Here is a 19235-nt window from a genome sequence, read left to right as displayed (position 1 = left end):
TGGGAACACTAGAGAGGCCTTTCTTTTCTCTAAAAGAAGCACTATTATTATTCGAAGTTCGTGTCCTTAAGTTTTAAAAATGTCAATATGGCATAAATTACTGAACTTTTTCATTTTTAAACAATGCATTTGCACTATTGATATATTCCTCATGCATTTAAATTCTCTGATGAACTTGATGGAGAGGCACAGTGAACACACTGAGGAAATCATGATTTAAGTAAAACATTAAATGATAAATAATATTTCTTTCTCCAGAGACCGGATCCCCAATTACAGCGTCATGCATCGGATTAGGTAATTCTAAAACACCTCCTCCAGGGCAAGCAGGACAGTGTGTTCCAGGATACAATGGTGAGAAATGACCCTGGTTTTTAAAAATGTCTGAGGTTAATAAATTTGTTTTTTTGTTTGTGTGTATAGTGTGAATCATATCATATGAACCATGATAGGTGCTTAATAAGTATTTGATTGAATGAATACCTGTATTAACAAGGAATGCTTTAATATTTCTTAGCCAATTTGATCAAAAGTAAGATTGTAGACTTCTAAGAATATGTTCTAAATGACATCATAACCAAGAAAATATAATTTATAAGGCATGTTGAGGATATGGATGTGATAGATACAGAGAACAGACTGGTAATTGCCGGGGGAGGAGGGTTAGGGGACTGGGTGAAAAAGGGATTAAGATGTACAAATTGGTTATAAAGTAGTCATGGGGGCATAAAGTACAGCATAGAGAATATAGTCAATAACATTCTAATAACTATGGATGGTGCCAGGTGGGTATTACAGATATCAGGGGAACGCTTTGTAGAGTATGTGATTGTCTAACCACTATGCTATACATCCCAAACTATTAAAAATAAGATTGAATATAAACTGTAATTGAAACAAAATTTAAATTAAAAATATATGGATATGAAAATATTATGAAACCTGCTACATACCAAGTATTTTGCATACATTATTTTATTTCAAGCCGAAATATATTTAATTCAGAGATATTATTATCATTTTAGAGATGAACTAAATGGTGCCCAGAGAGACTAAACAACTTTCCTAAGGTAACACAGCTGGTTAGGTCGCAAAGATGATGCAACCCACTGTGTTTTACTTATTTTGTTTGCTTATTTTTGCTACAAAAGCTGCAGTTTTTTTTCATTATGCTACTTTTAAATTTAGGAGTGATGATAAGGCTTTGGAACCTTTTGGCTGAAAATAAATATAAAGACTAAGGATTCTAAAAGCAAAAATCTTTTCATCCACGCTGACGGTGTAGGACAATGAGATACATATCCTTCAGTATTTGTTAAATTGTTGGTAGTGATTTTAATAGTTCAATAAACTCCCTTGGACTCCATTCCCTAGTTGCATAATTATAGAAGTCATCCAACTTTTCAAACCTTCTGTTTCCTATCCAGCATGCTTCGTGGGGTTGCTGTGTTGTGATGTAACACAATGAAGCATGAACACAGGCTACTGCCAGTAGAATGACTGCACCAAGTCTAAGCTAGAAATGCTACTGATAGTTCAGAGAAGCCAGGTGGACTGACCTGAGTTAGACTCATACATTCATTTTTTAGACAGTGAAAATGAGGCACAGAAGTTGTTGTTTGTATGAGGTCACACAATTTAGCTTAATAGATTTATGAGGAAAACCCAGCGTTGAGGGACAGAATGTGATTCCCACACACAGTTCGTATTTGCGTGTAAGTTACAAAATTGAGAGATTTGTCTTTTGCTTTTCTAACATAAAAACATTGTGTTTTCCTGTAGGACAGTGGCTAGTTAAGAGAATGTGGGTCATTTGATTTAACCCAGCAGATATATTTATAGAAAAACACTTACGATTTTTTTAAAGGGCAGATATAGATATTCTGTGAAGTAGGTGACATCTCCAGGCATGGGAGGGTGAATCCAGTTTTAGCAAAATCCTCCCTTTGAACAGTTCTGTCATCCCTACTCCTTTTGTCAGAAAGATTGCTTTAGTGCTGAGCTGTTTTTAGGGGCTGAAGATTGTGGGAGGTGTTGAACACGTTTCCCTTTCAGTAGTTCAGGGCCATTTTTATATCCAGTTGTAAGAAAGAGTTAAGCTTTGATGCCTCATGGAATTTCAGTACAGAAGTTTCCCGTCATCTGAAAGCCACTATAGGTTGAACACTAGGACTTAAGTGTTTATAGCCAAGGAAATAGTGACTTTATGACTTGCGATCTTGATATGTTTTGTGGTTTTTCAGAGATTCAGAAGCATAACGTAACAGTCAATATTAGAATAAAAAGGCAGTATGTACTCTTTTGAGAAAGCAAAGAAAACCATTTGTGTGTGTGTGTATGGAAAACATTCACTATAGTATAGCATAATTTCAGATTCACTGAATACCTTATACAAGCGTGCCACTTTTTTTTCCAAGTAATTCTTATACCAGCACTATCAGAAAGGAGTTACCCTCACTTTTTAGATAGGGAATTAAAGGGGTAATAGAATGTGCTCAAGGGCACATAGTAAATTGGCCACTGTACTGGGATTCAGGGAAACAAGGATGAATTAGGCTTGGCCTCCACTCTTAATGAACTCACAATCTAGTAAGAGACAGATAGCTACCTTGCTAATAATTGTCAGAATAGAATCTTAAAATAAAGTGCTCTGGGCACACAAAGAAGGGAGTGATTAATTTTTTTCTGGGGATAATGTCCTTCTTTTCTCATAGCTTCTTTCAATAAAATAACCTGGATGGATGAGACCATATAAAGAATCTATTAAAGCTTAAAACATGATGATATATCCTTGTTTCCAGTTCCCACTAAGGTTACTGAACGTGGATACAAGCATTATTTCCTAAAATCTTTCAGGATTTTAACAGCATAACCCAGAAAGCACTGGGATAATATTTGGGAAGGTTAAATTGACCTGTAAGGCTTGTAAGTGGATGTGAAGCCTTAAATCAGAAAACTGGGGTTCCTGTCTTTACATACTTTATTTTAAGGGCTTGAAGTATTTTTTTGGTGTATTTTAAAACTATCTTTGTTTCCTTTAATTTTTGAAAAGCTGAACGTATTTTTAATGTTTTTGATGGAATGAAAGGCTATGTTTAAGTGGATATGAACATAGATTATGAAATTACTAGCATGTTTGAAATATGTCTTTATTTAAGAGAGATTCTAAGGAAAATTCATGATCTTATTAGGAAACAAAAACATGTAGTCTTTATGTTTTTGTGTGAGACATTTTAGCTTATATATGTTTATGGCTCCACATGGAATTAAGAGATGCCTTTTTTAAGCTAGAGTTTTGGGTGTTGAATATAGAAAACATGAAAATATTTAAGTTTTAAGGTCATGCATTTTTATTCAAAATAATTATTTATTATATTTATATTTTGTTTTGCAGTCATGATTTTGGATGACAACATGCAAAAACTGAAGGCTCGATGTTTGGGAAATATTGTGGTAAAGTAAGTAAAATTTGCAATACTGCCATTTATAAGAGCAAGAATTGATATACAATTTTAAGAAAATGAAATGCTTGCAAGGAAGGATATTACTAGTGAGGAGGCTGCAGAATGAGTTTGTATATTGTTTGAGATTACACAGTGCCAACTCCTGTAATTATTACATGTAAGTCCCATGAAGTAGAACACATTTAGATACAATTTTTGAAAAGATAAGTCTTGCATCTTTTTACTAATGTTTTTCTGATTATACAAGTAATTCATAGATGATAAAAGTAATTTAAATACCAAAAATACAAAAAGTAAATAAAGTTTATGTACTTCTACCCTGTTACACTGTTATTTTTGTAATATATATATGTATGTATGTATGTATGTATGTATATGTGTATATGTGTGTGTGTGTATTTTCTTTTGGCAGGAATTTTAGGTTTTTGAAACAATTCAGTTTATTCTTAACTCTGTTTTTCCTTAACTCTGTTTCATGAGCATTTTTAACTTTTACTCTGCTTCCTAAAAATGTTTATTCCCATTCTAGGCCTCTTAGTCATTTTTCAATATTTATGGTTATAAATAGTTCTATATTGAACACCTTTTCTGTATTGTTTCCTCTCCCTTTCTGATAAGTTTTGAATAGATCTCTAAAAGTGTGGTTACTGAGTCAAAGAGTAACATAATATAAAATCCCTGACTCATCAAGTATAATTCATTGCTAACATGTTTTGCCATTTGATAAAGTGCTATAATTTGAAAATATTTAAATTTACTTTGATTAAATCAGTACTTTAAAAATGTTATGCCAATGGAAGCTGAAACAGAAGTTGATTAAGTTGGGAGACACACAGAATGTGTCATTTTATTTATTTTTAACATTTTTTTGTTTGTTTGTTAACCTTCACCAGAAGATATTTTTTACACTAACCATTTTTAGAGAGAGTGGAAGGGAGGGGGAGAGACACAGAGAGAGAAACATTGATGTGATAGAGAAACATGGATCAGTTGCCTCCCATACGCTCCCGACTGGGGATTTATTTCACAATGTAGCTACGTGCCCTGAGTGGGAATCAAATCCGAGGCCTTTTGGTGTCTGAGATGAGGCTCCAACCAACCAAGCCATCCAGCCAGGGCCGAATGTGTCATTTTAATAATTGACAGAATTCAGCATGCTTCATAGGTTGCTGTAGTGCCTCTGATTTTGGAATTTTCACCAAATGGCTTAAGTAGTAGAATTTACTGATGTGGTTTAAGTAGAATGAGTGGCTATAAATAAAGGACATAGCATGTCAAGTCTTACAACAGGTTTGTTTTCCCATTTATTTGAAATAATTTTTATTACTTGACCTTCTCAGATTGGTAGAAGATTGTCTCAGATTAAACCATTGTAAATTCTGTGAAAATTAAATGAAAAATAGTAGGTTAAAAAAATGTACTTCTTAGGTAAAGATACTTTAACTTTACAAAAAGCTAAGAGCTGATACATATTCTGATGCAATTGTTTTCAGATTCTTACTGAAAACTTCAGATTTCTACTGTTGTTATCAGTAAATATGTAACCACTATATTACTTTTTTTTTAAAGTTTAAATTTTAAGACATCTTTTTGGCAAATGGAAAAGTTAACTATTGAGTATATTATTTGTGGTCATATTTTTCTTAATCAGAATCCATATAATATAGAACTAATTGAAATTTGACCTGTATGGGAAAAAATGTTGGGGTTGCCAGGAGGGCTTGCAAAAGAACTAATCTGAACAAGATTTGCCAGTGGATGTTTAGCTTGCTTAGGGAGGCACATGGTTTTTGAGAGCCTTTAAAAGCACTCTAGCAGCATATTTTTATATAACCTCTTAACTGTGAGTCATTTATTTCACAAAGCAACTTTTGCAAGATCTCAGTGGTGGCATTTGATACCAGCACATTTTTAAACTCCTCATGTGCTCTGCCCTCTAATTATTGGTGGCTTTGCCCCACATCTGTTAAAAAATAATAAAATATAATAATAACCCACAGAAACTATATTTTTTTCCTTAAAGCTATCAGTGTTACTTCAACTAATTGAAAGTAACACAACTACTGCCAAAAAGGCATTCTGTGGTTTAGGTTGTTGCCAATTCAGAATGATTTTTCTCCCTCTATATTCCTAAACAGGAAATTTTATTGTTCAGATCTGGGATTTTGAGATTTCGTTATAAATTACTTGAGGATACACTATATTGTGACATGCAGTAGACTTTGATTCCTTCCTTAAGTTGATAGTGAAACTAGGTATTTTAAAATCTTATCTATTCTATATGTAGCATATATATATATGTATATATATTATATAACTATATTTAAAAGGTCAGGTAAAAATATTCAGGAAAAAAGTTATTACCAAGATCTCTCTTTTTTTAGTAGACGGTTCTTGGAACCTTATTTCAGGAACTCATTTTTATATGTGAGAACAAGGATTTCCTTTTGAAACCCACAAGTCCAATATCCATTCCACTCTAACTCATTGACCTGACAATTATCTCTGTACCCCAGTGGTTGCTTGTGGTATTTGTAAGATTTTTTTCACATTTAACATCTATCAAGAAGACTTGTGTCAGTCCATTAGTTATTTGGTGTGCCTTTTCTAGAATGGAAAATGGCCAATAATTTTTTTTTAAAAAGTGCATAATAAATAGACAATTGAATTAAGTGAAAGCAAAACACACCTTGACTTAATAAAAATTATTGTGATTTTTTAAAAAATCAGCATGTAATTTGAAAGATAATCATTCTTTCTCTGTAGACCACATTTTATTTTATTTTTATTTTTACTTATTTTTTTGTTTGTAGACCGCATTTTAAAGAAGGTTTATGATCTGGAAGCAGTCCTTTCCAGAGACCAACTACATGGCCCCAAAACCACTTGGTGGCCTGAAATGGTGTTTGATTAGGGATTATATATAGTGTCTGAGGTTCACAAAATATCCAGGATTCTAAATTTGAGAAATGTATAATCAAAATGAATACATGTTTAATGAAATATCTATAAAATTTTGCATCATAACAACTTCATTGTCAATTTAGTCTTCATAAATTTTTTTAAATATGGTTTTTTATTGATTTTAGAGAGAGAGGAAGGGAGAGGGAGAGAAAGAAACAAACATCGCTGAGAGAGTCATTGATCTGCTGCTTCCTAGTGGGGATCAGCCACAGCCTTTCATGTGCCCTGATCTGGAATCAAACCGTGACCTCCTGGTTCATGGATTGATCGTCTTCATAAATTTTGTGTTTTATTTGCAAACAACTTTTAGGTTGTACTTTCTCGCTTCTCATGATCCCTGAATATGTACAGTGATAGCTGGGAAATAATAACCAATGGTAAACTATGTGTGTGGCTTCTTGTTAAATGATTTCAAAAGCAAAATTACAACCTTTTCATTTTTCAGAAAATGTTGTAGTTTATATGGAGTATTGCTATATTTTATATTCTTTTCATGGATAAGGGGTGAGGCAATTAGTAATAAGAATGATTCAGTCCATGAAGGGCTTAAAACTGACCCAGCATCAAAAGCTACTGCTGGGCATGCTTTGTATAATAATATAAGTGGCATAGCCTTTGAAAGAGCAATATTCCCTAATGCTATTTATGTTCATTAATAATACTTACAATGATTAGAAAGAATAGAGGAAAAAATCTGCAAGGAATATTTGAAAAATATGGGGCTCAAACTATATTAAAATAAATCAATAAATATAATGACTCATTGTTTTAATCCCAAATTTGTTTTTTGTAAGTAAGGCTATATAGCTTCTTGTTTTACTATAAGATCTGTTGTAAATAGTATAAATAACATTGAAAACTATCTCTGGCAGCTTTTTAAAAATCTGCAGCTACAGCCATATTTCCATAGTTCCCATGAAACTAAATGTAATAATTCAGTTTCTTATATTAAGATGACTCATCCCCACATCAAAAAAGTGATATGTAGTAATTTTGAGAAAAACTCTTGATCCCCTTGGTCTTCTAGAAATCCCAACTTTGCTCTCCTGGGATTCCTTATCTGGAAGGTAGGCATTTTAGTGATTTCTAAACCACTGTGTACTTTAGGGTGCAATAAACATGAATCCTACAGTTTTTGTAGACTACTTGCATTCATAAGATTAACCTTCTTAGTAGAAAACTACACATCTGTACCGATGTTAGAAAATTTCTTTGATTTTGAAACTTACTCCAGGCAGTTAATTTAGTGGGAAGGTTATGATACCTGAATTGCTATGAATATAGAATGTTCATGGATTTTGGAAGGTGCTCTTGCAATTGCATTCAGAACTCCAAATTGCAGAAATAAAACTAGGAGTCAGTAAAACTAGGAGTCAACACAGAGCAGGGCATAAGAGAAAATTTTAACTGCATTCACCTTGCTCAGTACCACAGTGCTCACTGTTACTAAAGCCATGGGTCTCTGGCTCTTCCTCTCTGGTGGGCGTACATTTTATCTGACCAGAGCCAGATGTTGCTGTTGGAAGTGCTGCTTGTCTGCAGCCTGTTGTTTCGGTGGCCTGTGCCCTGCAGGCAGTGATGGGGTGTGAGGGAGCTGTATGGCATTGTCCCAGTGCCTTTGTCTTGCGCCTGCCAGTTTCTCAGCCTCCAGATACTGAACTCTTGGCCCTTAATGATGTTTGTTTACATCTTTACAGCTTAGAAGAGTGATTGAGTCACTGTGCACTGTCTTGGGAGAGGGTCAGGACAGCTTTATTTTCATCAGTGTATCCTTTGAGCAAAATCAAGAATGCCATATAATTGTAATACCAATTCTTTTCTAAATCTCATATACAGATTTTAGTGTAATCTTTTAAAGCCTTACAACAACGCTGTGAGGTGGGCAGTGGGACAGATATTATTCTCATTTTAGACACGGAAAGCTAAACATCATTAGTAGTTATACAGCTAAAACTTACATTTATTACCCTCTCATTTGTCTGCCCAGAGAGAAAGAAGTTATGGCCTAGTTAGTCTCTTCTGGGGCATAAAAAGTAGTTTCATGAGAAAAGTGCAAGTAAAGCCTAAAGACACCGTAGGAAATACTGGGAGTGCAAAGCAGAGATCTAACTTCAGGATTCTCTAGGGATCGGGAGTTAGGTGTTCAAATTATTTTTGTTATTACAGGGGTTCCTGATGGAACCGTGAATAGAGACCATCTTTTAACTGGCATTGGTAGTCATCTAGGGTTTATAGTTCACATTAGTCAGGAATGTGTTACTTTCTACGTGATGGATGCTCCCCTTCCTCAGCTATTTAAGGATTTCTCTGTATTCTGATGCCTCCCCCTTCTCTCTCTCTCTCTCTCTCTCTCTCTCTCTCTCTCTCTCTCACACAAACACACACACACACACACACACACACACACACACACACAAGTTATTCCTCTTTCCCCTTAAGATTGGTCTCTTTGGAAAGGACATGCTCTAAGAGGAACTCCTGATTCACTACTGGATGGGTTGTAACAAAACCCCCCTTTTCACTCTGCTTGGAAGATTGGAAGAGCTGGGAAAGTATCACAGGATGGTAACATTTGAGCTTGGATTTGAAAGTGAGTATAGATAGGAACCAGTATATTTCTTACTATACTCATAAATTTTCTTCTTGCTGCCAGTCCAATGTATTTTTGTAATTTTAACTGCAGAAAAAAACAAAACAAAAAACATGTCCTTTTTCTACCTCTTGAGAAAAGGAGCCCCACTATTCAGAAATAGTGCTCTCACTATTCCAGAAGGAAGACCTGCTTTTAATATAAAATAATGATTAGAATGGCCAGTAAGGAAAGTTTTGATTTGGAATACTCCAAAAAAGTTCTGCTCTCTCTGCTCTATAGCTCATACACACTTCACTTCTGTCTGGAGCTTATTGCTTCTCTGCGTTTTTTTTTGTTTTGTTTTTTCCTTCATTGACATATGTTCACAAATACTTCTAATTCTGGAGCCCTCTCATCTCTGCTTTCTTTAGGACTACTATTTGGCATCTTCCAAGATTCTTTCTCTAGAGTCCCTTTTCAATATTCAAATAACAACATCTGAACTTTTAAGGGTACTAGGGTTTATTAGTAAAGGACATAACATTTGTTTATTTTATGCTACTAATCACTGAATGTAGTTTTGCATCTTGCTTTCCAGCCTGTTCCTCAGTTACAGCTGAGGATAATGAAGTAGCTTTCTGGGGGCATCTTAAAAATGGACAAATGATAGTGTGGGGAAGGCCTGAGGTGGAGGGGGCCAAAGGGGTAAAAAGGGGGACATCTGTAATACTCTCGACAATAAAAATTAAACCTATTAAAAAATGACTTGGGACAGACACTTAAAGCCATTGCCAGCAGGTCCATGCCTTGGCGAGTGTGAAAATCTCTCCCAGTTCCCCCGGCAGTACAGGGTTTAACTGCCTGCTGTGAAACTCGCCTGACAAACATCTTAAATGTTTGCAATGTCGTCATTTCATTGACTTCCTGGGATAGACTTCATTCGTGACAGCCTTTCTCCCTACCTATATTCCAAAGAATATACTCGTTGCTTGTAGTGCACAATATGCCAGCATCTTGGGTCTGAAGCCGGAGTTTCTGTCTCCGTGTCATCAGTGTCCAAAGCGGTGACTGAGGAGCGCCAGCCCCGGCGGCATAGGCCGAGTGGAGGAAGCCGATGCCTAGGCTAAGGCGTGCGTGACACATGACGGAATAAGGCCACTGAGGAGTTCCTCCACTGCTTGCTCCTCAACTAACTTTCCACTTTCACCCTCACCCCACTGCTGCTCCTGCTCAGATCTTTCGCATCCTGAATCAGCCTGCCTCCCGCGTTAAACCCGACTTACAGATCTCCTGCCAGCGACCCGCACTTTTGAAAAGTGCAGCCCAGCCTCGCTGCCCCCACTTGCCTCCTGTTTACTCCTTAATCACCTCAGCTGTTGCCTCTTTCACTCTACTGGAGTGGAAATCTCGAGGATACTCAAAATATCTTAATTACTGAATTCCATGACCTCTGTCGAATCCACTTTCAAACAATAGTTGCTCTTCATTTGGCCTTGTTCAGTCTGTATTAAAACTCCGCTCTGGTGGCTCCTAAGATGCTGTTTCTCTTAGTTCTCATATATTTCTCTGGTTTTTATTTTTCTTTTGTTCAATGGCCTTTTTTGTTTTGGTTGCTCTTCTTTAACACTAGTGTTTGACCTTGGATTTCTCCTTCTTACTCTGCACTGTCTCCCTGGGTCATACCCTTGGCGCATTAGTCTTAATGTCCAAGGTCTATGGGTATATAGGACCTTATGCAGACCTTTCTCCCAGGAATGAGAGAGAGTATAAAAATTGATACTGTTCCTGTTCTTCAGACAATTTATGCAGATATTTAAGGTTTTGTGCAACAGCTAAGAAAGCTTGTGTCCTTAAAGCTTTTCTTTTCTCTGGAGGATGGCTACCTATACTTTTAACCCTCTATGCTTTTATTAATTATAAGAATATAACCTATCTGTTATCAATTTTTAGTGTCATATTTTTCTCAGGAAGTAAAAGAAAACATAGATTATCAGCCATCTTCTTGGGAAGAAGAGAGTCTGTAGAGGTATTCAACTTCTGAAGTATAAGATATTCCCTCTCATACCAGTAACTCTCATACTGGAAAATGTGAAGCTCTTGGTCCCATGTATACTCACTGAATTAGATACATGCTAAACCACCAGGAAATGTTCAATATACTAAGTACTAACTCATATGGATAATTATTGCAAACACCTAAGCATCTCCATTTACTGTGAAGAGACAGTGTGTGGATGCTGGCGGAGCAAAATCTTGAATTTGGGGTAGATAAAATGAAAGAAATGCTTATTCAACAACATGTTCTTCTATATGCATCGTTCTCAGTACGGACAATGTTATGTGTTTAAAGATTTGAATCAGAATTTCTGTGTATCAGCAATCAGGTGGAACTAAAAAACAGCTGCTCTCATTAAACCTGACATGTGAATTCTAATTTGCCTCAAACCCCACTACTCTCCGTTGTCCCCAATCCAACCTTAATGTCAGTTTCCATTCATTTATCACAGTTACCTTTTGTTTTTCTTACCGTAAGGAGATATTTTCTTATAGCCATGTATCTACTTAAGGCAGAATGGACTATATATCATGACATATTTCTTGGAAACAACTGAAAATTATTTCTTATTTAATGTGCAAGCAGAATGCATCTCCATCAGGTTTATTGCTGTTGTTTACATATAGTGGGCTTCACTCATTAATGATACTTCTTTTGGTCCACAATGGATTTTGATTTGTCACCTCTTTTTACTGTCCTCTTCATTTATATATCCTCAGCATCTTGAAAATGTTGCTAATAAATTTAGAATGACTTTTAGTGGTTTCCATCTTTCTGTTCTAGTTTAATGTTTACTAATTAATAATTTTACACTGGTTTTTAAAATACTAGCAATTAAACTGATTAAGTGAAATTATTTACATGATGATTTAGAAGGATTAACATAACAAAGTCAGCTAAAAGGACCTGAGGGGATGACTTGCTTTCTCCTGCTACCTTCATCCAGGTTTCTTGATGAGCTATAATAGTAACAAAGGCAACAGCAACATAGCAGTATCTCTGTAAGTTTTTCCCCCACAGATTACAAAATGCTTTCACATACATTAAAAAATATTACAGAAAGAAGCTTTAACAAGGGAGGGCCTACTGGGAGGCTGGACATGGTGGAAATGGGCAATTGCAGCTGGGCTGCTGATCCCACTTTTAACCTGACCCCATTTTCTGCCTGACAGAAAGTGAGAATACAATTCAGTGCCTCCCAGGTCTAACCTTGTAGTGGAGGATGCATGAAGTTGTCTCATGTGGGCAATAGCCCTGTGTTCAATTTTCTTACTTCGTGTTCAATTTTCTCGGCATCAACACTGTAAAGTAATCATTTCACTTAGTATTTTTATTGTGTGAGTACAGGAAGATAGGTTTTTGAAAATTCTTAAGTTTTACAGTATCTAAACTTCCAAACTGTAAAGCATCTAAGAGATTTCCATATCCAGAAAATCCAGAAAACACACTGTTAGGTAGCACTTCCTACAGGGAACTGATATAAGAATGCATTCATTTATTTATAGATAGTATAGATTAGATTAGATTAATAGATAATTAATAGATGATAGATAGATGATAGATAGATAGATAGATAGATAGATAGATAGATAGATAGATAGATAGATAGATGATAGATAGAGAGAGATTAAGCCCTTGCCATATGTGTAACTCCCGCTTGGTAATATGGAGGTATAAAGGAAATATAAGCATGTTATCAGTGGAAGTGGGGTTCTTGGGGTACTACTGGAATAGGAATTTCTGGAGGTCCTCAAGGAAAGATGAGATATGGTAGAAAGCTTTATTTCTGTGGAATTATACCCCTGAGTTTCCAAGGTCCCATTTCCCTCAGTCTCATCATAGAAGAAATATAGCCATAGCTCCAGCAGAGCTAGAATCACAGCCAGTGTCCAGAGTTGCCACTCCATCTTGGAGCATTGTCCAGTCCAGCATCAGGCTAGCTTAGCTTGTGTTCCCTGCTGCAGTCCATAAATCCACTGGAAGTGGGGCCTGCAGGGCCACATGGCCATGGAAGCAACATGAGAAGGAACAAAGCCACAGAGCCAAGAGAACCCAGAGCCAAGAAGCCACAAGAGCCACACAAGAGAGGGAATTCCTTTGTAGATTATGTATTCCCAAAATTTCGGGGGCTTGTAGTGGTTCTGCCCCTTCTAGTGAATGATCTCTGTTCCCAGGTTTGACTAGCAGACATCTTTCTTATGTCACCCGACTTTACTGTGCATGCACCCATCTCCGCTTTGTTGGACCCCTTTCCCCAGTGATCTGGAGGGAATGGGCCTGTGGTTCCCTGGAGAGTGTGAAATTGCATCTTCCTGGTGAAGCTTCCCAAATGACATACCTATAATGTCTGGCTTTCCTTTTTCTCCTTTCCTATTATAAATAACTAGCTTGTTACAACAGTATCAAGAGGAAACTGGTTGGAAAAAAAGAGATGTATACTACCTTCTATTTTGTTCATAGGAGTGAGATATCACATAGGTCTGTGTGGTCCTGAAAAGAAATAATTGAATATGGAGTAGTGAGGGGGAATTCTCAAGAGTCAGGAGGCACATTTATTGTGAAGATAAGATTGTTCATGGGATGCTTAATTGGAACGTTCAGTTACACAGAGACAGGCAGTTGGTGCCTTGATATTTAAAAAAATGAATTGATTTGCCCATGATAGAAGTATGTTTCTCTTAAAAAGTATTTCAGTGATGCATTTTGGTTTCTTTTAGCATTGTTATTCCGCTTTTTGAAACAATGGTTGCTACTAATAACTATTTGAATGCCAAATGTGTGTGCCTTTTGTGCCTTTCAGAAACTATAGTCATCTCTCAGTGACTCTGCTGTGTAGAGGTCAACTACTTCAGCTTCAATTAGAAGTGATCTATCCAGCAGATTTAGGGGTTGCATTTTAATGATAGAATTTGAATTATAATTATCTATCACACTAGAACAGTATTAGTTCTAAGCAATCTGCCTTTTTTACCACTTTCATCATAATTCTAACTGTTCTGTTTTTATATAAGGTTGCCATTACCACCTGGGGCTTTTTCAGGACTCTGGAAGAATCAGGAAGCATTCAAGCATTTATACTTTGAAAAATTTCCAGTAAGACATTTATTATACTTTTTTTTTTACCTTCTTATATACTTCTCTATAGTTCTTGGCAATTTGCTCCTAAAATTATAGATGACAAAGCAACTTTGAAAGGTTATCTGGACCATTTTCCAGATTTCAGGGATTATAACGCCCAAACCACACAAAGAGTCATTTTTATATTTGTTTTTATTAGTCTCTGGACATAACATTTCTCAGTTTGCTTTAACAGCTTTTCCTGAAATATAATAACCCTCAGTATCAGAAAAATAACCTGTGAAAGTAACACTTCTTTGAGCTTTCTATATTATTTCCTCCACTGGACTCCTTCACAGACTGAGAGAACCTGATCAGAATTGAAGACCTCTTTACCTCCTCTGCTCCTGGTTATGTGAGCAAAATTCATTTGGCTTGTCAGAAGTTGTATTTTTCCATCTCTTTACCTCTTTATGACATTCTTTCCTGGGTGTTCTCTGAGCTCTTTATTTTAAAATCACATTTTAAAACACAGATATGGGATAGATACAGTGTTCTCAACACCCAACATAGTGACCTGGATAAAAAAAAATGTCTTCCTGTTTTCTGTTTTATAATGTACCTGTTCCTCATGTGTTTTGTGTTTATAACAGAACTTTATTGATATACACATCAGGGTCCCACAATCATATTTTTGCTGTCCTTTCACTTCTGTTTCTTTCTTTAAGAGAGACACCTGGTCCTCATTATGCACTAGGTAAAAAGAATGATCAGAATTTCATTAAAAAGAAAAAAGCGAGTCTAAGTATTTAGCATTCTATCTTTTTTATTTGTGAGTGGACAGCTAACCTAATCAACTAGACAAATGACAAGAATTAAAATAGCTTCCTTTAGAAAGAGATCTCGCAGTTAAATGACCTCAGTAGCCAAGATTAAACATGCCCCTGAGGGTCTGTGGCAGGGAAGATTTGTCAATATAGTTGACTTCAGTCAGCCCAATCTATCTGCCTGACGGGCCACAGTTAAATCATCAGAATACTAGTATGATTAATTACAACCTGCCAATGGCAAATAATATGTGCATGTGGCTTTAGCATGATCACCTTTAACACTGAAAGTTTTTTCAATGTCCCAGTTTATATTTAATCCATACTGTACTCTGTCTTGTTACCCTGACCTCAACACCCACATCTAAGCATGGAAGGATTAAGAAACTTGACCATAGCTTAGCAGAAACAGAGCTAACATTTGAGCCCATATAATCTGGCTCCAGAGCCCATGCTCTTGAACTCACACTACAGGTTGTCTAATAGTAATTGCAATGAGTCCCAATTACTGAGGGCTCATGATGTGCCAGGGTCAGCCCTCTTTATATACACCATCTCCTTTGTGCTTCACAAAAGCCTTCTACATTTTGTTACCCCATTTAACAGATGAGCATGCTGAGTGTCAGAAAGATTAAAAAACACAAATATTGACTCACTGGGATTCGTCCCAAAGCCCGTGCTCACAAACATAGGTACCAAGATAACTCAGAAACATTAGGGAAGTAATATTTCTTTCTTTCTAGTTTTTCTTTTTGACTCTTCATTCATGACTTTTGGACCAGTGAATTTGGGCTGCTCCTTTGAGTTGATTAAAAACTTAATTTCATATTGACTACTTAACTGTGTTTCACTGAAGCTCTATTTCAGTGCTGTTCTATATTAATAAACTGTGCTCTATTTTGTGATTATTCATAGAGAGCTTTAAAGCTTTTATATATTAACACAATTAGAAAAGAAATCTACCAAAGAATTACTGTGCAGTACTTTGCAATTACTTTGCAATACCATTACTTTGCAATGCCTTTGAAGCAGAGGCTAGTATCTCATCTCACTTCCTCTCCTATGGATTTTCATGCTCTTCACACACTCCACATTCCTCTCTGGGTGACAGTATGGAATAGTAAACGCATGCACACACATACATATATTTGCAATTGGAAATATTGAGCTATTTTTACTTAAAAAAAATTTGGTTCATAAGCTTTACAACTTTAAGTTCAAACACTTATAAGAACACTGTAATTTATTCTTGGTTATTAGAGTAGCAAAGAGTTTCTATTAAGCTTTCAAAATCAAAAGTAATTCAATTGCATAGGCTAGTTATGAAAAAAGTCTATTGCATACAGTAAATTTATTTTTATGACATTTTATATTTTACCAAGCTTAAAAATGATTATATTACCTAATGGCACATGCTAATTAGACATTATTTATTCTTATTTTCAGGGATATTATGACACCATGGATGCTGGTTACATGGATGAAGACGGCTATTTGTATGTTATGTCTCGAGTTGATGACGTGATAAATGTTGCAGGTCACAGGATTTCTGCAGGTGCCATTGAAGAGGTATTGATGAATATTGGTCTTCTAAGTAATGTTTAGGAACAGAGCTGAGCCAAAGTCAATATTGAGGTTAAGTCATTCAACCTGGAAAATCACCACACCCTTCATCTGAAGCAGAGGCTAGTATCTCATCTCACTTCCTCTCCTGTGGATCTTCATGCTCTCCACACACTCTTACATTCCTCTCTGGGTGATAGTATGGAATATTAAACATGCGCGCACACACACATATATAATGTCTGTTGTTTATGGGACAGTCCATATACATTTGGTTCTTTTTTTTAAATTTATCTTTATTGTTGAAAGCATTACAGATGTCCCCTTTTATCCCCCATTGATCCCCTCCACCCTGCATCAACGCCACCCCCCAGGCCTTCCCTATACCAATGTCTGTGTCCATAGGTTATGTGTATAAGCATATAAGTTCTTTGATTAATCTCTCCCCACCCACTACCCCACCCCCACCTTCCCTCTGAATTCCCTCAGTCTGTTCCACCCTTCTATTTCTCTGGATCTATTTTGTTCATCGGTTTATTTTGTTTATTATATTCCACATATGAGTGAGATCATGTGGTACTTGTCTTTCTCTGACTGGCTTATTTTGCTTAACATAATACTCTCCAGTGCCACCCATGCTGTCCCAAAGGGTAAGAGATCCTTCTTCTTTACAGCTGTATAGTACTCCATGGTGTGAATGTCCCACAGCTTTTTTATCCACTCATCTACTGATGGGCATTTGGGCTGTTTCCAGATCTTAGCTATTGTAAATTGCACTGCTATGAACATAGGGGTGTGTAAGTTCTTTCTGATTCTTGTTTTGTGTTTCTTAGGATATATTCCTAGAAGTGGGGTCAAATGGCAGTTCAATTTTTAATTTTTTGAGGAAACTCCATACTGTTTTCCATAGTGGCTACACCAGCTTTCATTCCCAAAATCTTCTGCACAGCAGAAGAAACTATCAGCAAAACAAAAGGGAGCCCACTGTATGGGAGAACATATTTGACAATGACAAGTGTGATAAAGGGTTAATATCCAAAATATATAAGGAACTCATACAACTTAACAAAAGGAAGACAAACAATCCAATTAAAAAATGGGCAAAGGACCTAAATAAACACTTCTCCAAAGAGGACATACAGATGGCTAAGAGACATATGAAAAAATGCTCAAAGTCAGTAATCATCAGAGAAATGCAAAGTAAAAACTACAATGAGGTATCACTTCACACCTGTCAGAACAGCTACCATCAACAAATCAACAGATGACAAGTGCTGGGAGGATGTGGAGGAAAGGGCATCCTAGTACATTTGTTTCTCAGTACTTGCTACTTGATTGCTTCTAGCTTCTTGATTTTCTCCTGCTTGATAACTGGGTTTGCATACAGCCTTTAAGTGGTGCAAATTTAAACATTTTATTGTATTCTTAAATCCTGAGAATTTTCTGCCAATATAAGTTAAGCAAAGTCTCCAGAAGAATTTTTAAAAGCATTTTTAATTTTTCACCTTTACATAGAGTAAAATCCACTTTATTGTTGTACAGTAATATGAGTTTTTTTAAATTTATCTTTATTGGTGAAAGTATTACAGATGTCCCCTTTTTTCCCCCCTATTAACCCCCTTTACACTGCTTCCCCCACCCAGGCTTTTACCACCCTGTTGCCTGTGTCCATGTGTTGTGCATATATGCATATAAGTTATTTGAGTTTTTTACTTGTATAGATTCTTGTAACCGTCACCACAGACAGGATACAGAAAAATTTCAACACTGTCCAAGAATTTCCTCATAATGTCCCTTTGTATTCTGACCCTCTCTATACCTGACCCCTGGTAACCACTGAATTTTCCCTGCTCCTTTGTTTATGCGTTCTCTAGGATGTCATATAAAGAAATAATGCAGTATGTAACCTTTTAAGACTGGGTTGTTTACGTCATCAATACTATTCTGTCTTCAGACTGTAGTTTTATAGAGTGTGTTAAAGTTGAGAAGTATCCACATTTGCTCTTTCTCTTTAACAAATGTTTTGGGTGCCTGGTTTTCTTTCTTCTTTTTTTCTATATATATTTTAGAATGAGCTTTGATTGTTATAATAATTCCTGCATGGATTTTGATTGGGATTTTGTTAAATCTATGTAGATTGATTCGGGAAAAATTGTTATTTGAACTATACTGAATCTTCTAATTCATAAGGTTTTTATTATGCCTCTCCATTTATTTGTTTTTTTTAATATGTTTTATCAAGATTTTGCACTTTTAATTTACAGAGTCTGATCGTATTTTGTTAGATTTATACCTATGTATTTAATATTTTCAGTTATAAATAGATTTTAATTTTATTTATTTTTATTGTTTTCAAATTTCCATAGCTAGTCCATAGAAACACTATTGACTTTTTAAACTGATATGTATCCTGTGATCTTATTAAACTCTTACGACTTTTAGTTTTTTTGGTTGTTTGTTTTTGATATCCTATGTGGACAATAATGTCTGTAAATAGAGATGGTTTTAGTGTTTTCTTTCTAACCTGATGTCTTTTTTTTTTTTCTGGCCTTCTTGAAATGGCTAGAACTCCCAGTATGATATTAAATAAGGGTGGTGAAAGCATACATCCTTGTCTTGTTCAGTTATCTCAGGGTAAAAGAATTTACTATCTTGACATTTTAAGTCATTTGGTTCTTTTTGTAACTTCTGGTGTTTCTTTCTGAGAAATTCTATTTTCATTTATTCTAAAA

The 19235-nt window shown here is 35.8% G+C and overlaps 1 protein-coding gene across 1 annotated transcript in view; it reads left to right on the top strand.

Moving 5' to 3' along the window:
- The window catches only part of ACSS3 (acyl-CoA synthetase short chain family member 3), a 144315-nt gene that overhangs the window by 111756 nt on the left and 13324 nt on the right, over positions 1 to 19235 (top strand). The window contains exons 10-13 of the mRNA XM_081127258.1: positions 259 to 354; positions 3395 to 3458; positions 14068 to 14149; positions 16387 to 16509. Coding sequence (XP_080983384.1) covers positions 259 to 354; positions 3395 to 3458; positions 14068 to 14149; positions 16387 to 16509 — 365 coding nt within the window. The remainder of the gene's footprint in view (positions 1 to 258; positions 355 to 3394; positions 3459 to 14067; positions 14150 to 16386; positions 16510 to 19235) is intronic.

The sequence above is a fragment of the Miniopterus schreibersii genome (assembly GCF_964146895.1).
Source record: "Miniopterus schreibersii genome assembly, chromosome: 2".
Classification (NCBI taxonomy): Eukaryota; Metazoa; Chordata; class Mammalia; order Chiroptera; family Miniopteridae; genus Miniopterus; species Miniopterus schreibersii.
Note: the sequence above shows the minus strand (reverse complement) of the source record. Positions and strands in the feature narration are given on the sequence as shown.